General features: G+C 43.2%; 1 protein-coding gene across 2 annotated transcripts in view; it reads right to left on the bottom strand.

Annotated features, from left to right (window-relative positions):
- Window positions 1-20,345, bottom strand: part of rab2a (RAB2A, member RAS oncogene family) — a 94,042-nt gene that overhangs the window by 48,912 nt on the left and 24,785 nt on the right. Inside the window, exons 3-5 of one of the 2 annotated variants that reach the window (XM_038809442.1) lie at window positions 16,040-16,107; window positions 14,443-14,525; window positions 5,183-5,275 (exon numbers count right to left, since the gene is read on the bottom strand). In XM_038809442.1, the coding sequence (XP_038665370.1) occupies window positions 5,183-5,275; window positions 14,443-14,525; window positions 16,040-16,107 (244 nt within the window). The remainder of the gene's footprint in view (window positions 1-5,182; window positions 5,276-14,442; window positions 14,526-16,039; window positions 16,108-20,345) is intronic. The other variant, XM_038809443.1, reaches the window with a different exon arrangement.

Below are 20,345 nucleotides of genomic sequence, written 5' to 3'. Positions count from 1 at the left end.
TACCAGGCGTAAGCCATGGAGTCTGTCCCTGTTGCTCAGAAGGGAAGGGGGGATAGGAGTAGAGCATTAGTTATTGGAGACTCCATAGTTAGGGGGATAGATAGGAGATTCTGTGGTGTGTTGCCTCCCAGGTCCCAGGGTCCACGGTGTCTCGGATCGTGTTTTCGGGATTCTTAAGGGGAAGGGGGAGGGGGAGGGGGAGCAGCCCCAAGTCGTGGTCCACATAGGCACCAACAACATAGGTAGGAAAAGGGATAGGGGTATAAGGCAGGAATTCAGGGAGCTAGGGTGGAAACTTAGATCTAGAACAAACAGTTATTATCTCTGGGTTGCTACCCGTGCCACGTCGTAGCGAGACGAGGAATAGGGAAAGAGCAGTTGAACACGTGGCTACAGGGATGGTGCAGGAGGGAGGGTTTCAGACACCTGGACCAGAGGGGTAAATTTGCTAATGCTCTTCAGGAGGGTTAAACTAATTCAGCAGTGGGTTGGGAATCTGAATTGTAGCTCCTGTATACAGGAGGTTGAGAGTAGTGAGGTCATGAGTAAGGTTTCAAAGTTGCAGGAGTGTACCGGCAGGCAGGAAGGTGTCTACTTCAACACCAGGAGCATCCGGAATAAGGTGGGGGAAACTTGCAGCATGGGTTGGTACCTGGGACGTCAATGTTGTGGCCATTTCGAAGACATGGATAGAGCAGGGAGAGGAATGGTTGTTGCAGGTGCCGGGGTTTAGATATTTCAGTAAGCTCAGGGAAGGTGGTAAAAAGAGGGAGGGGTGGCACTGTCAGTCAAGGACAGTATTACGGTGGCAGAAAGGACGTTTGAGGACAACTCATCTACTGAGGTAGTATGGGCTGAGGTTAGAAACAGGAAAGGAGGTCACCCTGATGGGAGTTTTCTATAGGCCTCCGAAAAGTTCCAGAGATGTAGAGGAAAGGATTGCAAAGATGATTCTGGATAGGAGCGAAAGTAACAGGGTAGTTATTATGGGGGACTTTAACTTTCCAAATATTGACTGGAAACACTGTAATTCGAGTACTTTAGATGGGTCCGTTTTTGTCCAATGTGTGCAGGAGGGTTTCCTGACACAGTAGGTAGATAGGCCAACAAGAGGAGAGGCCACATTGGATTTGGTACTGGGAAATGAACCAAGACAGGTGTTAGATTTGGAGGTAGGTGAGCACTTTGGTGATAGTGACGACAATTCGATTAAGTTTACTTTAGTGATGGAAAGGGATAGGTATATACCACAGGGCAAGAGTTATAGCTGGGGGGAAAGGCAATTATGATGCGATGAGGCAAGACTTAGGATGCATAGGATGGGGAGGGAAACTGCAGGGGATGGGCACAATTGAAATGTGGAGCTTGTTCAAGGAACAGCTACTGCATGTCCTTGATAAGTATATACACCTGTCAGGCAGGGAGGAAGTGGTCGAGCGAGGGAACCGTGGTTTACTAAATTAGTTGAATCACTTGTCAAGAGGAATAAGGAGGCTTATGTAAAGATGAGACGTGAAAGTTCAGTTAGGGCTCTCGAGAGTTACAAGTTAGCTCGGAAGGACCTAAAGAGAGAGCCAAGAGGAGCCAGGAGGGGACATGAGAAGTCTTTGGCAGGTCGGATCAAGGATAACCCTAAAGCTTTCTATAGGTATGTCAGGAGTAAAAGAATGACGAGGTAAGAGTAGGGCCAGTCAAGGACAGTAGTGGGAAGTTGTGCGTGGAGTACAAGGAGATAGGAGAGGTGCTAAATGAATATTTTTCATCAGTATTCACACAGGAAAAAGACAATGTTGTCGAGGAGAATACTGAAATACAGGCTACTAGACGAGAAGGGCTTGAGGTTCATAAGGAGGAGGAGATGTTAGCAATTCTGGAAAGTGTGAAAATAGATAAGTCTCATGGGCCGGATGGGATTTATCCTAGGATTCTCTGGGAAGCTAGGGAAGAGATTGCTGAGGCTCTGATCTTTAAGGCAAATGGAATTTTGTCCTTCATTGCTAGAGGGATGGAGTTTAAGACTAGGGAGGTTATGTTGCAATTGTATACGGTGTTAGTGAGGCCACACCTGGAGTATTGTGTTCAGTTTTGGTCTCCTTACTTGAGAAAGAATGTACTGGCACTGGATGGTGTGCAGAGGAGATTCACTAGGTTAATCCCAGAGCTGAAGGGGTTGGATTATGAGGAGAGGTTGAGTAGACTGGGACTGTACTCGTTGGAATTTAGAAGGATGAGGGGGGAATCTTATAGAAACATTTAAAATTATGAAGGGAATAGATAGGATAGAAGCGGGCAGGTTGTTTCCACTGGCGGGTGAAAGCAGAACTAGGGGACATAGCCTCAAAATAAGGGGAAGTAGATTTAGGACTGAGTTTAGGAGGAACTTCTTCACCCAAAGGGTTGTGAATCTATGGAATTCCTTGCCCAGTGAAGCAGTTGAGGCTCCTTCATTAAATGTTTTTAAAGTAAAGATAGACAGTTTTTTGAAGAATAAAGGGATTAAGGGTTATGGCGTTCGGGCCGGAAAGTGGAGCTGAGTCCACAAAAGATCAGCCATGATCTCATTGAATGGCGGAGCAGGCTCGAGGGGCCAGATGGCCTACTCCTGCTCCTAGTTCTTATGTTCTTAAGTCATCTTTGTCTACAGGAATAGTGCCAGAGGACTGGAGGATAGCAAATTTTGTCCCCTTGTACAAGAAGGGGAGTAGAGATAACCCTGGTAACTATAGACCAGTGAGCCTTACTTCTGTTGTGGGAAAAGTCTTGGAAAGGTTTATAAGAGATAGGATGTATAATCATCTGGAAAGGAATAATTTGATTAGAGATAGTCAACATGGTTTTGTGAAGGGTAGGTCGTGCCTCACAAACCTTATTGAGTTCTTCGAGAAGGTGACCAAACAGGTGGATGAGGGTAAAGCAGTTGATGTGGTGTATATGGATGTCAGTAAAGCTTTTGATAAGGTTCCCCACGGTAGGCTATTGCAGAAAATACAGAGGCATGGGATTCAGGGTGATTGAGCAGTTTGGATCAGAAATTGGCTAGCTGGAGGAAGACAAAGGGCGGTGGTTGATGGGAAATGTTCAGGCTGGAGTCCAGTTACTAGTTGTGTACCGCAGGGTCTGTTTTGGGGCCACTGCTGTTTGTCATTTTTATAAATGACCTGGAGGAGGGCGTAGAAGTATGGGTGAGTAAATTTGCAGATGACACTAAAGTCGGTGGAGTTTTGGACAGTGCAGAAGGATGTTACAAGTTACAGAGGGACATATATAAGCTGCAGAGCTGGCAAATGGAGTTTAATGCAGAAAAGTGTGAGGTGATTCATTTTGGAAGGAATAACAGAAAAGCAGAGTACTGGGCTAATGGTAAGATTCTTGGTAGTGTGGATAGCAGATAGATCTCGGTGTCCATGTCCATAGATCCCTGAAAGTTGCCACCCAGGTTGAGAGGGTTGTTAAGAGGCGTACGGTGTGTTAGCTTTTATTGGTAGAGGGATTGAGTTTCGGAGCCATGAGGTCATGTTGCAGTTGTACAAAACTCTGGTGCAGCCGCATTTGGAGTATTGCGTGCAGTTCTGGTCACCGCACTATAGGAAGGATGTGGAAGCATTGGAAAGGGTGCAGAGATTTACCAGGATGTTGCCTGGTATGGAGGGAAGATCTTACGAGGAAAGGCTAAGGGACTTGAGGCTGTTTTCGTTAGAGAGAAGAAGGTTAAGAGGGGACTTAATTGAGGCATACAGGATGATCAGAGGATTAGATAGGGTGGACATCGAGAGCCTTTTTCCTCAGATGGTGATGTCTAGCACGAGGGGACATAGCTTTAAATTGACAGGAGATAGATATCGGACAGATGTCAGGGGTAGGTTCTTTACTCAGAGTAGTAAGGGCGTGGAATGCCCTGCCTGCAACAGTAGTGGACTCGCCAACACCAAGGGCATTCAAATGGTCATTGGATAAGACATATGGACGATAAGGCAATAGTGTAGATGGGCTTTAATGGTTCAAATTTTCAGATTTAAGACATCTCGTGGAGTTCCCCAATAGGCAATACTAGGACCACTGTTTTCCTGGATATATATTATGACCCAAGCTTGGGTGCACAGAGCACAATTTCAAAATTTGCAAATGACATAGATATAATGAAATGGGTGGACATGTGCCAGGTGAAATTTAACCAAAACTGAGCAGGAAGAAAAATGGAGATATAATATAAGCTACAGCATGTCATAGTAAAAGCAGTGTAAGAATACAAACCATGGGGTTACGTATACACAACTGCTGAAGATGACAGGGTGGGTTGAGAAAATGGTTAAAGCATACAGGATCCTGGATATTATATATTTTTTAAATCGGCATGGGAATATAAGCAATGGTTTGGCATTAACTGAAGTACTGTGTTAAATGCTGGGCACTAAACATCAGTAAGCATGTGAAGGCTTCAGAGAACTTCAGTTACAGGAATAGATTGGAGAGGCTGCAGTTGTTCTGCTTGTAGAGGAGATTTGATGGAAGTGTTCAAAATCATGAGGAATCTGAACACATCTGGGCAGCATGGCGTCACAGTGGGAGCACTGTTGTCTCAGTACCAGGGACCCAGGTTCAACTCCATCCTTGGGCGACTGAAGTTTTCACATTCTCCCCATGCCTGCGTGTTTCTACAGTGCGCTCCGGTTTCCTCCCACAGTCCAAAGATGTACAGGTTAGGTGAATAGGCCATGATAAATTGTTCCTTCATGTCCAAAATTCAAGGTGGGGTTAATAGGGTGGGGCTGTGCGCCAAGGTAGGGCGCTCTTTCAATGGGGCCGAATGGGGCCCACAATGAGGGATTCTATTCTGGCAGTTATTAACTGCTCCACTGGAAGAAGGGCCGAATTTTTTTTTTTTAAATATGCATTTAATGGCAGGGATTTACCTCTGTGGTGGTAGCAGATTTATTTCAAAAGCAAATTGGATTGGCATCTGAAGATAAAATAAAACACAGGACAGGTTAAGGGCAACAGAATGAAATACTGAGTTGTTTCTATAGAGAGCTGTTGCAGAGAAAGGCCCAATAGCCTCCTGTGCTCGACGCATTTCAATTCCAATTCTCGTCTTTCCATCGTAATACTTGTTTTAGTCAGCTGTTTTAAACCCAGTCAGTTTTTGCTATCTTTGTAGGTTGCCACATGTAAATTAAAATTTTACCTCTTATTTCCAATAAGCATGATGACCATGTTGGAGTTGGAATGTTGGCGAGCATCTTCTAACCAAGTTGTCAAGTGATTGAAAGTGTCCCTTCTGTGAAGAAATTTTTTTGAGATAAAAGGGTTCAAGTCTATTGTTGAACAGCTGCATGCTTACATCCTTAGCATAACTCCAAGCTAACATGCAAACCCTCAGCCCATCTCCTGCCTGTTCCCAACCTCCCTTTCAGAAAGGTCAACACCGTGGGTTAGCCCTGATGCCTCACGGCGCTGAGGTCCCAGGTTTGATCGCGGCTCTGGGTCATTGTCAGCGTGGAGTTTGCACATTCTCCCAGTGTTTGCGTGGGTTTCGCCCCCACAACCCAAAGATGTGCAGGGTAGGTGAATTGGCCACTTTAAATTGCCCCTTAATTGGAAAAAATGAATTGAGTACACTAAATTTAAAAAAAAAAAAATTTTTTTTAAAAAAGGTCAACACCACTAAACTCAAATACCATTTATGTTTGAATTAGTTCAGTGACTTCCATCCCACAACAGGTAAACTGCTTGATAGAAGACATAACAGGCAACAGTTATTCAGACTGTTCTGCTGCATCATTACCAGTGCCCCTCTTTTTAAAATTCATTTTACACGATATGGGCGTCACTGTTTCGGCCAGCATTTATTGCTCATCCCACATATGTACATAAACGTGGTTCCATAATTGCGTACTCCAAGTCGTTAGGACATCGACAACACGCAAATAGTCAACTGTAGTACACCAAGACAGGTCTAATCCAATCTTTGGCACCTACAAGTAGTGTGTCACCAGTATGTGATATACATCGAATGTTGCCTCTATATCTTGGACCAAAATTTACCCTTCTGCCACCACCTTCAACTCAGGAAATGTTCCTTGTCTGATCAGCAGCAAGCAAATTAGCTAGAAAGTTTTCGATCCAGCAAGACTGCAGCATCCCAAATGGAGCTTCTGACAAACAGGGCCCAGAAAGGGTTGCAAAACACCAGGGTCCATGCCCCATGGGAGCCTGGGCCTGGATTCAAGCCAGTACCAGAACAACAGTAATCATTGGCTGAGTAGTCTGTCAAGTGAGATAGTCCACGTGCCAGACTGGCTGCTTTGGACACTGCAAGAACAATTATTGGCCAATAAGCGTGTGTCAGATTCTGAAGTTCTTCCTTCCTTGATGCTGGGCTCTGTGGCAGCTTTGCTGTTTTAGGGGTAGAGGATGCAGTGGGCTTCTTCAGACCTGGAGCACAAGGTAAACAAGATAAAGCACCAGCCTCTACATTACATTACTAGCGAGTGTAACAAAGCTATAAATAATCTAGTTACAAAAATAGCGACAACGGCCTTCAAAAAGCTGCAGGGGTTCTGCAATTGTGCCACGGTATCAGTGCCTTCTCAGTCTCATTTTCCTGAAGCAAAGCAATGTTCCAGTTCCTCAGTACCTGCCCAGTAACAGTACATCAGTGCCCGCCACTAACAAGCCAAAGATGGGATCCAAGGAAATTTGCCAAATTGGTCCAGAATTGGCCGAATGGCAGGAAGCAGAGGGCAATGGTAGAGTGGTGTTTTTCTGACTGGAAGCCAGTGCCCAGTGGGGTCCTCCTGCAGGGATCAGTGTCAGGGACCTTGCTGTTTATGGTTTATATAAAAATGATTTGGACATGTAGGAGGGTTGATCAGCAAGTTCACAGATGATACTAAAATTGGTGGGGTGGTAAATAGTGAGGATAGCCTTAGATCACAGGAAGATATAGATAGGCTGTTTAGAGGCAAATGGAATTCAATCCAGATAACTGAGTGGATGCACCTGAGCAGGACCAAGGATCAGAGGGGCCTTGGGTGTGCATGCAAGAGACTACAAGACATAGGAGCAGAATTGGTCATTTGGCCCATCAAGTCTGTTCTATTATTCAATCGTGGCTGATATGTTTCTCATCCCCATTCTCCTGCTTTCTCCCCCTAACCCGAACCCCCTATTAAATCAAGAATCTATCTGTCTTAAAGACACTCAAATTATTTGGCCTCCACAACCTTCTGCACACCACCCTGTGGCTGAAGAACTTCCTCCACATCAGTTTTCAAGGATCGTCCCTTCAGTTTGAGGCTGTGGCCTTGGGCTCCAGTTTTTCCAACTAGTGGAAACATCCTCTTCACGTCAACTCATCGAGGCCTCACAGTATGGGGTCGGAGCATGGTCTTCTGCACTCAGGTGCATCCCTGGTCTTGTATTCTAGCCCTCTCGGCATGAATGCTAACATTGCATTCGCTTTCCTAACTGCCAACTGAACCCAACGTTAACCTTGCCCTTGGCTTCTGATTTCCTAAGCCTTTTTATATTTAGAAAATAGTCTATCCTTCCAGGCACGCTGCCTTCTGCCAGTCAGCCAATCCTCTATCCATGCCAGTATCTTACCCATAACACCATGAGCCAACAGCCTCCTACACAGCACCTTGTAAAAGGCCTTCTGGAAATCCAAACAGATCATGTCCATTGGTTCGGCTTTGTCTAACTTGTACACCCGTCCCTTAAAGTAGCAGCGCAGGTGGATACAGTGGTTAAGGAGGCATTGGTACAGTTGCCTCTATTAGCCACAGCATAGAGTTTAAGAGCAGGGAGGCTATATTGGACTTGTATAAAACATTGGTTAGACCACAGCTGGAGTATTGGGTGCAGTTCTGGGATCCAAATTATAAGAGAGATGTGATAGCACTGAAAAGAGTTCAGAGGAGATTCAGAGGGTTGTTGCCTAAGCTGGAGAACTTTAGCTACGAAGAGAGATTGGATAGACTGCGATAAAAGCAAATTACTGCAGATGCTAGAATCTGAAACAAAACAGAAAATACTGGACAATATCAGCAGATCTAACAGCATTGGAGGAGAGAAAAGTGAGCCAACGTTTAGAGTGTGGATAACCATCAAAGCTAGGGAGAACTGGAAATAGGATCGGATTTATACTGTAATGGGGTGGGAGGGGGCCAGTGATAGGTGGACATGGACAAAGATGTCAAGGACAGAAGACAAAAGGAATGTAAATTGGAGTGATCAACGTCCATCTCCACCTATCACTAGCCCCCTCTCCAGCCCCATCCCCCCATTGCAGTATAAATCTGACTCCATTTCCAGCTCTCTCACTTTGACAAAGTCATCCAGACTCAAAGCATTAGCACCATTTCCTCTTCACTGATCCTGTCAGACCTGCTGATATTGTCCAGTAGTTTCTGTTTTTGGGTAGACTGAGGTTGTTTTCCTTGGAGCAGAGAAACCGGGAATGACATGATTGAGATGTATAAATTTATATGGGGCATAGAGTAGACAGGAAGAACTTTTCCCCTTGGAGGGATCAATGACCAAGGGACATAAGTTTAGACGGAATGAAGGGGAAAAACATCTTCACCTAGAGGGTGGAGAGAGTCTCAAACTCACTGTCTGAAAGGACAGTGGAGGCAGAGTCCCTGATAATATGTGCAACTGCAATGTCAAGGCATACAAGGCTGTGGGCTAAGTTCTGGAAAATGGGATTAGAATTCATGCATGGTTGGTTGACTGCTAGAAGACATGATGGGCTAAAAGGCCTTTTCTGTGCTGTAGACCTTGATCACTAAACTCAAGCAAGGGGACTTTATCCTCCCTGGTCTGTGTTAGGTGTGGAGGTAGGAGAAGATTGCACCATTTGCAGAACACCAACCACCTATCCAGTGATAGTCAACTAATGCAATATGAAATATGATGGAATCTTCCTGGCCTGTCCGCACTTTCACAGACTCTGTACTTACAATTTGCTCCTCTGCTTTGCCCCTGGATTTTCTCTCCAATTTATGTGGAAAGGAATATTTCCCAACCTCATGCTGAGGGGGGAGGCTCACCTGGCAGAACACCATGACAGAACTTGGAAAATGCACAGTCTTCAGAATGGCTGCCAGTTAGCTTTAACTGATCAGATTTTTTGCCTTGGGAAATCAAAGGATATGGAGAGCAAACAGGGATGTGGAGTTGAAACCCAGCCATTATAATGAATGGCAGAGCAAGCTCAAAGGGCCATACAGTCTACTCCTGCTCCAATTCTTGTGGAAACACAGTCACACTTCATATGCCCGGGCTTTCAGCACAATCTTCAGATGGATATGGCTCCCTACCAGGAGCATGACATTGAACCGCTTGCTCCGCACTCAAAAGAACATTTATAGAAAGCATTCCTTTACACATCTGCACATTTTGACTTGACAAAGATCTGATTCAGCACATTCGCCAGCAGATCCATTGAGGCCAGGAACTGGTAGATCAGGAAGACCAAACAAGTCCCTTTAACTACAGTACTGCCAACAACTATGGGAAATTTATATGTCAAGAGTTGATGGCACTATCAACATAAAACTAGTTTTGTAACAAATAGAAACATATAGCAGAAACTCTAGTTCCAGCAAATTCAGAAAATTAGACCCTTCTTTTTCCCCAGATTTCTTTCCGCAATCATGACAAATGCCAGGGTCTGCTGCTTTCAAGGGAATCAATAGCACACAACCTCAGACGACTTGACTTGTGCTAAAATCTGGATGTTGGTAGTGTGCTTCAATGGGTCCTGGAGTCATGCTGATGGACTCGCTGTTCCAATTCAGAGACCATTACTTCGAGAAATTTGCCCAAAACTTGCACATATTTTCATGTGTAAAATGTTAAAGCTCAAACACCCTTGTAGGTCAGCAAAGTTAGTGAAAAATAAACGTGTCAGACAATAATAGCAGCAATAAAATTGACGGCTTTTTTGCTGTAAACCTGCTATAATTGGCAATAAAATATTCATGACTATCACCTCTTCCCTGGCTCCCCTTGCGCTCTTTCCAAAATTGATGGAAATGAGAAGCTGGGAATATTTAAATTTTTTGAAACTAACCTATCGAGGCGAATAATAACCTCAGGCCAAGTGTTCAACTCATTCCATCACCAAGGGGGATAGTGCCATATCTTGCTATTTGTCCAAGCAATAGTACTGCTGCAGCAAGAACTAGCTCCGGCTGCAGCCTACAGAGAAGGTATGTTTGGGTTTTTGCGTAATCACAGGCAAACATGTGTTTTGCTGCATCTATGCCAACTGCAGGGAGAGTCTGAGAAAATTAATATCACAAAATAAGGGAAGTGGCAAAGGTTTTGAATCAGTATTTTGGAAATTTGGAAAATCATAATTTCATCAGGCAGAGTCAACATGGATTTGAGAAAGGGAAATCACATTTAACTAATTTATTAGTCATGATGTGGAGATGCTGGCGTTGGACTGGGGCGAGCACAGCAAGAAGTCTTACAACACCAGGTTAAAGTCCAACAGGTTTGTTTCAAACACTAGCTTTCAGAGCATTGCTCCTTCCTCAGGGAGGAGAGCCTGTAGGTGTGGTGAACTTGAATTTCCAAAAGGCGTTGATCAGATATCACCAACGGTTACACGTTTTAGGGGATAACATATTAGCATGGATGAATTCTTGGTTATCTACGAGGAAGTAGAAAGCTGGGGTGACATTTTCAGGTTGGCAAGCTGTAACAAGGAGTGCCACATGGATCACAACTATTTACAATCTACATCAATATTTGGAAGCAACAGAATATCTGGTATCTAAATTTGTCAATGACATCAGGATAGGTAGAAAAGTTAGTTGCCAAGAGGCAGATATTCTGCAAAGGGATTTAGATTGATTAAGTCCATGGGCAAAAATCTATGTAATGTGGGAAAATGGGAACTTCCCCAATTTAGCAAAAATAGAAATAGGGAAACAGGATCAGAGTAAGATCATTCAGCCCTTCCAACCTACTCCCCTATTTAATTTCATGGTTGATCCTCGATCTTATGCCCACCCTCTCCCATAGACCTCAAAACCCAAGTCTAGAAATCCATTTCCTTCTTAAATATATTGTGACTTGTCCTCTACCAGAGGGCTCTACAGGTTCACCACCCTTGGAGGGAAGTTTCTCCTCATCTTACTCCTACAACCCGTAGCCAGAGACTGTGTCCCTTTGTTCTATAAACAGGAAACACATCCCTGCGTCCAGCCCCATCTGAATATTATACCTTCCAATGAGATCCGCTCGTTCTTCTAAGCTCCAGTGAATACAGGCCTAGTCGACCCAATCTCCCTTTGTATGACAATCCTGCAAACCCAGGAATCAGTCTGGTGAACCTTTGCTGCATTCCCTCTACACACGTTTATTCTTTATTAAATAAGACAACCAGAATTGCACACAATACTCCAGGTGTGGTCTCACCAGTGCCCTGTACAGCTGCAGCAAGACATCCATGCTCCTGCATTTGGGTCCTCTTGCAATGAAGACAAACATTCTAATTGCCTTCTTTATTGCTTGCTGCACCAGAGTGCTTGCTTTCAGTGACTAGTGTACAGGTCCCTTTGTACATCATTTCCCAATCTTTCACTACTTAAATAATAATCTGCCATCATTTTTCCTACCAATGCTGATAACTTCATACTTATCCACTTCATACTGCATATGCCATGTTTTTGCCCACTTACCTCAATTTATCTAAATTGCCACGAGTATATTTTTCCAATTAAGAGGCAATTTTGCATGGCCAATCCACCTACCCTTTGTGTTGTGAGTGCGACCCACGCAGACTCAAGGATAATGTGCAAACTCCACACGGACAGTGACCTGGGTCTGGGATCGAGCCCTGGTCCTCGACAGCATGAGGCAGCAACCACTAGGCCACTGTGCTGACCTACCTCATCCTATTAATTGAATAGCTGGGGCCCAAGCACTGATCCCTGAGGGACCCCACTTGTCACCATCACCTGCCACTCTTTTAAAAAAAAAAATTTCAAAAAATTCCTAGTTTCCTGTCTGCTAACCAATTTTCAATCCATGCCGATATATTACCTCAATCCCATGTGCTTAATTTTGCACACTAACCTCTTGTGGGACTATCAAAAGCTTTCCGAAAATCCAACTAAATCATATCCACTGGCTGTTGCTCATCTATTCTACTAGTTGCATCCAGTAGGTTTGTCAAACAGGATTTTCCTTTCATAGATTCAGGTGACATTTGACTAATCCTGTTGATATTTCGCCAAGTGTAGGGCAGCACGGTGGCCTAGTGGTTAGCACAACCACCTCATGGCGCTGAGGTCCCAGGTTCGATCCCGGCTCTGGGTCACTGTCCGTGTGGAGTTTGCACATTCTCCCCGTGTCTGCGTAGGTTTCGCCCCCACAACCCAAAAATGTGCAGAGTAGGTGGATTGGCCACGCTAAATTGCCCCCTTAATTGGAAAAAATAATTGGATAATCTAAATTTTAAAAAAATAAATAAAAAATTTCTCCAAGTGTCCTGTAATCACATCCCTTATAATTTCCTGACTAGTGATTTTAGGGTAACCTCTAATTCTCAAGCTTTCCCCCTCTCTCCTTAAGATTTGGGTTACATTTGCAATCCTCCAATCTGCCAGGGCTACTCCAGAATCTACTTAAATTTGGATGACGATGACCTACGCATTCAATATGTCCATGGCCACCTCCGTTCATATCCCGAGATGTCGATCATGAAGTCCTGGGGAATATCAGCTTCCAGTCCCATTAACTGATCCAGCATTTTGTGTTTAAGCGATATTAATTTCCTACAATTCCTCCTTCGCAAGACTCTTGATTTCTTAGCATTTCTGGAAAGTTTTGTGCCTTCCTCAGTGAAGACGAAGTACTTGCTTAATTGCTCTGCCATTTTTGTTCTCCACTTGAGGTTCTTGTTTCGGACTGTAAGGGACTTGCATTTATCTTCACCAATCTCTTCTTTTTAAATAAATTTAGAGTCCCCAATTATAGAGCAATTTAGCATGGTCAATTCACCTACCCTGAATATCTTTGGGTTGTTGGGGGGGGGGGGGGAAGAGAAGGAAGGAAGGGGAGAGACCCACGCAGATATGGGAAGAATGTGCAAACTCCACACGGACAGTGACTGGGGACCCGGGATTGAACCCGGTCCTCGGCGTGTGAGGCAGCAGTGCTAACCACTATACCACCATGCTGATTTACATACAACGCTTTCACAGTCCACTTAATTGCAAACTTAATCATACACATGTGGATTTTGAGTAGCTGCAGCTGGAGCCACTTCTTGCACAAGTGGTCATCCTGAACACTGGAAGCATCTGGACTTCCCAGATCACATGAGGGCATTCCACATGGCCAAGCTGCCCTGCCATGACTTACCCTGAAATTACTCCCTTCAGCTCCTCCAGTTTAGAGACCAAATACAGCAGAAATACTCCAAGTCCTACTTACCAATGCCACTTTTCTTTGAGGAAGAAAATGAAAGGAGCACCACATTCCCTCCCTTACCAAACCCAAGTACCCAAACACATTCCAAAGCAACATTCCAGGAAAAAAGTTATTTAAATGGTGAAAGGTTGCTGAATCTGGTGGGAGGGGGGTATCTGGGTGCCGTGATACATGTTTGATAAGAATATACTGGTACACCAAGTTTTTAAAAAAATAAATTTAGCGTACCCAATTATTTTTTTCCAATTAATGGGCAATTTAGCATGGCCAATCCACCTAACCTGCACATCTTTTGGGTTGTGGGGGTGAAACCCACGCAGGCACGGGGAGAATGTGCAAACTCCACACGGACAGTGACCCAGGGCCGGGATTCGAACCCGGGTCCTCAGCGCCATAGGCAGCAATGCTAACCACTGTGCCACCATGCTGCCCGGTGGTACACCAAGTTAGTAGAAACACAAATGGAATGTTTGGGAATGGAACATAAAATATAGAAGACTAAAAGGAGGGTAGTTTTACAACAGCTGCACAATGTCTTGGTAAGACCACATCTGGAATACTGTTTTGCTCTCTTTACTTGAAAACAATAATTCGGTTAGAATCAGTTCAGAGAAGGTTCATTTGATTCATTTCTGGGATGAAGAACATATTTTATGAAGCAAAGTTGAACAGATCAGGCCGATATCCATTGGGAGTATTGGATCATCAAATGTATTCAAGGCCAGATTAGACACATTTGAGAGACAAGTCAAAGGTTATGGAGAGCAGACAGCAAACTAGAGTTGAGACCACAACAGATCAGCCATTATCTTATTGAATGGCCGAGCAGGTTCGAAAGGCTGAATGCCCTACTCTTGTCCTTGCATTAATGTTTATTCCCAACTATGTTTATTCACAGGTTCCCACCAAATTTAATACAAGTCAATAATCCAATATAATTACACCTTCGATCAAAGAACTGAAAACCAACTAAATTTAAGTTACCTTGTGATGTCATAAACTAGCAAGGCACCAGCAGCTCCTCTGTAGTAGGATCTTGTGATGGAACGGAAAGACTCCTGACCAGCCTAGTGACAATAAAATAGAATCTTGTTTTGTTACTTACCCAAGGCTTATATGACCAATGAATTACAAATATGCGCTTGTTGGGAGGGGAATTTAAGTGTGGGCATCACAGCTCATCAGTACTATTAATATTTATTATTTCATAGTCTTGTCCCCCTGACACCATGTGGTTACAGGACAGCCATAATTCATCTCAGATTGGTGATTTGTTCCTTCAATACTTGTATGCTGTAAATAAGCGAAGGCAGGCAGAGCAGGAGCAGAAGGCGTGGAAATTACAGAGGTCTGCAAGAACCACTGAATGGGGAAACTTCAATTATCCTAATATCAACAGAGTACTTGTGTAAATGGGAGAAAAATGAGTATATCTGAAACGTGTTCAGGAGAAATGTCCTAACAGTATGTTTCTGGCTCATAGGAGGCAGTATTGCTGGATCTAGTTCTGGTAGTGAAGTTGGCCAATTGCATCACGTGCCAGGAGTACAATAAGGAAACAGTAGCATCATAAAGTTTACAATAACTATGCAAAAGGACAATTGAAGTAAAAATTTGGAATTGGAGGAAGACCAATATCAAGGGGTTGTTGCAACTATCTAGTTCATTGCAGAGGTACCATTTAGTTCTGGTAAGATAGTTGTGAAGGTATGGTAACCAAAATGCTGGGCTTTCAAGATTGCCAGAATACCTAAAAGAACAATGGCAATTCAGAAGGTTATCCATATTTGTTTAATAGTGTCAAAATAGAAGAGATGAAGCCATAAAACAGCAAGTGGGCTTGCTTAGCTGGTAAACTGGAGACATGATGCCAACATTGCTTGCAAAGTGCAGTCCAGAGAGGTGTTTTGTTTTGAAAGTTAACTAAATTAGTTTAAATGTATTCAGAACCCTGAAAAGGCATGGACTAGTAGGATTTAGAAATGGAGGCAGTACAAAACCAAGGAAAATGAATAAACTTCATAAAACAATCTTGACCACAAGATGTAGCAGCAGATATAAGCCATTCAGCCCATCGGGTCTGCTCTGCCATTCATTGAGATCATGGAAGTTTGTAGAACTATGGATGGAGTGCGCAGGATATGGCATGATTAAAAGTAGGCAAGGAGATTCCTATCTACTCTTTCTGCATTCAAGTCAGAGCCCCATCCGTCTGCACTACAACCACAATGCAGCTATTCTAAATGAATCCAGACACCATCCACATGCCAAGACAAATTGTATTACGAAATGATCAACAAATTGCATAAGTTTTTTTTTACACATCAGTTTATATGAATATTTAAATACAAATCTGCTCTTTTGCTACAACTGTGCACGGAAGTCAAATCAGAGAAAGACCTCAATTTTACATTTGAATTGAAAACAAAAACAGCTGCAGAAACTAGCACAAGTCAACTTTTTATAGACACTGTTTAAAAGACTATAATAGTTGTCCATATCCATACCGGGTCCATCTTGACTATCAGTTCAGCAATCAAATGTATAAGACATGGAAACTGAAATGGAGGAACAGACTTACAGTATCCCAAATCTGAAGTTTTATTTGTTTTCCATCAATGGTTATCATTCGAGCCCCAAATTCTACACCTAAATCAAATTAGAAAAAAATATTAATGTGCAACAGCAAGACGGTTTTGCAGGACAAATCCTCAAAGTAGTAAAAAGAATTGGAAACCTCTTCAGCCAAAGTAAAATTTTGCATTCCACCAAATTATTCAAGTGACTTTGAACATTTTGCATGAAAACAGAGTGCTATTCCGTGACAAGTGCTGACAATACTTTAATGGAGTTGTAATGAAGTAGAAATTGCTGACTTCATTTATCTAAATTAGCAACTTAATCTACTTTTGATTTTAAGTGACATTCATAACAAGCTATTCTATTATACGAATTTCATGTGCATCTTATTAAATGCTTATATATTCCATAATTATTCAAATTTTGGGACATTTGTTTGCCATTTAATAATTATATATAAAAAATAATATTTGGCCATAAGGACCCTTGAGCCTGCTCAGCCATTTAACAAGGTCATGGATAATCCTCAACCTTCGCACTTTCCCACCAATCCAAAAATCTATCAACTTCAGCCAATTACAGTATCCACATAAGAAATCCAAAGAGTCACAACCCTCCTGAGGGAAGGAATTTCCCCTCCTCTCATTCCAAAATGGCTGTGCTCTTATCCCGAGCCCATTCCCCCCCCCCCCCTACTTTTGTTTTTAAGGGGAAACAGCATTTGCCCTATCAAACCCCTTCAAAATCTTACATGTTTCAATGAGGTCATGTCATTCTTCTAAACACAAAGACCAGAGCCCCATTCTCTCAAGTCTTTTCATCTCATCCCTGGAATCACAAAGTAAACCTTGTCACAGTCCCTCTAAAGTATATAAGTATGGAGACCAACAAACTCTGGTGTTTTCTCAACAGTCCTGAATATCTACAATGGGACAGCTCTTTACACTTCAATCCCTTTGCCTAGAATTCAAAACAGTCTTTCTAATTGCTTGCAATACCCACAAATTAACTGTTTTCTTACACAAATTCCACTGAACATTTAACAGTTCCCTCACCTTTTAAAACACAATTTATTTTTTCTAATCTTAAGTGAATACCTTCATGTTTCACCATCTGTAACCTTCTTGCCCACTCAACATATCTATATGGCCTTTTGCAGATTCCTGGTGCTCCACAGAATACTTTCTTTACCATGCGTACAGTGCCCATAGTTCCTTCATCCAAGATTATTGCACCCCACTACTAACAGCCTTCCAACCTGAAAATTATCCATTTATTCCTAATCCCTATCCTTTTCTGTGACACCTTATCGAATGCCTTGTGAAAATCCAAACATACAGCAAGCACTGGTTCCCCTAGAGCTTCCTCTTCCTGCCAGTTACAAAACATCTTTCATGAAACTATGCTGATGTTGCTTAACATTATGGATTTGTGAAGTGCTGCCAACATTTATTTAGTAATTGACTCCAGCATTTTCCCCAACAACTGAAGCCAGGCTAACTGGCTTGTTTCCTCCATCTCTTGAAAAGCAGTGCTAGATTGCTATCTACCAAACCAATAGAATTATTCAAAGAGTGCGAGAACTCAAGATCGTTAATCAACACATCAAACATCTCTGTAAAGACTTATTTTAGGATTTTGATGACTGGGTCTTCTATTCATTTGCTTTCAGTCCCATCAATCTGACTTATTAACAGCTAATTACTTGCATGCCTCTGAAGGGCTGTTAAATTTTCCAAGATTTTTTATGTCAAAACAGTCAATATGTTGATTAAGGAGAAGTTGCATGTACATCAAAACACTTCTGGAACAATCATGCTCAAATCACAGAGCATATTGTCCAGGTTACATGGAAAAGTACAATTTAATCAGTTTAACCTGGATGGAATGCAGACCATTGCAAACCCTACCACTGATCCGGCAGCAGGTTTCCTCTCTTCTCCCGTTTCACTTTGCCATGTCAATTACCACCACCTCCCTCGGCTTCACATGCTCCATCTTCAACTCTTCCTTTATCTGCTCCATTATTTGACCTACATCTACTATCTACTCACCAACTCCCACATCTACCTCGATAGTAAGGATAAGTAGCAGCAAATTTAAAACTGAATGGAGAAGAAAAACTTCTCCCAAAGGGTTGTGAATCTGTGGAATTTGCTACTCCAGAATGCAATGGATGCTGGGACAGTGAGTAAATTTGAGGGGCGAGGGGGGGGGGTAGTCGTTGCAGATTTTTAGATGGCAATGGGTTGAAAGGTTATGTAGAACAGGCAGGACGGTGGCGTTAAGGCCAGGATGAGATCAGCCATGATTGCAAGGCGAAGCGGACTTGATGGGCCTGGCCTAATCCTGTTCCGATATCTTATGAACTTAGCACAATTCCTCTCCCCTAGATTTCAGCAAGACTGAATCCCATTCTCATTCTTTTCTGATGATGTAATTGGTGTTTCCAGTATTACTTTCCCTCCCATCCTAAACCACACTGGGGTGGAAGGTGGGCAAAGGAAACCACAGTCATTGAATCCTCACCTTTGCTGCCACTTCCTCTCCACTTTCCCTCTCAGGTAAAGGCAACATTCCCTTTGCAACACCCTAGTCCACTCATCTATCATCGCCAATGACCTGGCCCTTCCTGTGGAAGCTTAAAACCTTTGCCGTTATCTCCTCCCCCCACCATCCAGGGTTCCAAATAACCCTTCAAGGTTAAACTGATTTAATTGTACCTTTTAGCATTCTGTATGTACTGTTTATAATGTGGCTGCATTTATACTGAAGGTCAAACACAAATTGGGTGCTTGCCTTGAAAACACCTCTCTTCAACCTGCACAAGTCAAAAAAAAACAGGAGCAACCCTCAAGCCTGCTCTACCATCCATCATAGGTGAACTTTTAACATTAATTCCAATCTTTCATCCTATACCCACATCCCTTAATTATTGTACTTCCAAGATCTATTTTAGCCCACAAGATAATTAATGATTGAACACCCCCTGCCTTTCGAGATGGAGAACACTCAACCCGCCGTTATAAATTTCTCATCTCAGTTCTGGGATTTAGATTTAGAACAGTACAGCACAGAACAGGCCCTTCGGCCCCCGACATTGCGCCTAGCAATGACCACCCTACTCAAACTCACGTATCCACCCTATACCCACAACCCAACAACTCCCCCTTAACCTTACCTTTTAGAACACTACGGGCAATTTAGCATGGCCAATCCACCTAACCCGCACATCTTTGGACTGTGGGAGGAAACCGGAGCACCCGGAGAAAACCCACGCACACACGGGGAGGACGTGCAGACTCCGCACAGACAGTGACCCAGCCGGGAACCGAACCTGGGACCCTGGAGCTGTGAAGCACTGATGCTAACCATTATGCTACCGTGCTGTGGCCTCCAAGTTCAAAACTGCCAAATTATTGGAAAACAGCCCCTCACAGCATGCTCTCAGATTCTTGTCTCAATGAAATCACCTCATGTCACTCATCTTTCCTTGCAGCAAAAGCATATTTGTCCCCAGGAAAGCAACCAACTCAAAAACCCTTTATTAATTGCAGCAAGAGTCTTTATTTGATACTCCCTTGCAATAAAAGCTAACATTCGAGCTAGCCTCTTTGCTGCACTTGCATGTTAACTTTGTCATTCCTGTACAAGAGCCTCCAAATCCCTCTGAATACTAACATTTACTGAGGAGGCAGTGGCATCATGGCATCACTGCACTGGAAAACGAGAGACCATGGTGACAGGGGTTCAATTCCCACCACGGCAGCTGGCATTAACAAATCTGGAACATGAAGCTAGTCTCAGTAATGTTGACTATGACAATGATTATCAATTGTAAAAACCCATTTGCTTTGCGAATGTCCTTTCGAGAAGGCAGTCTGCCACCCTTACTTGGGCTGGCCTATACGCGACTCCAGACCCATAGCAATGTGGCTCTTCACGGCCCTCAAGTCACTTAGTTCCAAGGGCTATTCGGGATGGGCAACCAATGTTGGTCGTCAGCAACAGCCACATCCCAAAGGATTTTCAAGTCTCCTTTGTTTTAAAAACATAATCTACGTTTCCATCCTTCCTACTGATCCAGTAGTCCCCAAAATAGTCCACATGTGCCTATCTAGTTTGTTTACCAACATTCGATCCATATTACTCCAATCTAGCCATTTTAGTTTTCCATCGCACTCCAACCTCAGCCTTGGACCTCCTAAATTGGCCCATGAAGCTCAAGGAGCCATAATTCATCTATTGATAAAGTATTGTAGATACTTCCAGAGCATACTTTTTCCAGACCATGTTGTCTATTGTCC

Source organism: Scyliorhinus canicula, chromosome 10 (assembly GCF_902713615.1).
Source record: "Scyliorhinus canicula chromosome 10, sScyCan1.1, whole genome shotgun sequence".
NCBI classification, from domain to species: Eukaryota; Metazoa; Chordata; class Chondrichthyes; order Carcharhiniformes; family Scyliorhinidae; genus Scyliorhinus; species Scyliorhinus canicula.
Note: the sequence above shows the minus strand (reverse complement) of the source record. Positions and strands in the feature narration are given on the sequence as shown.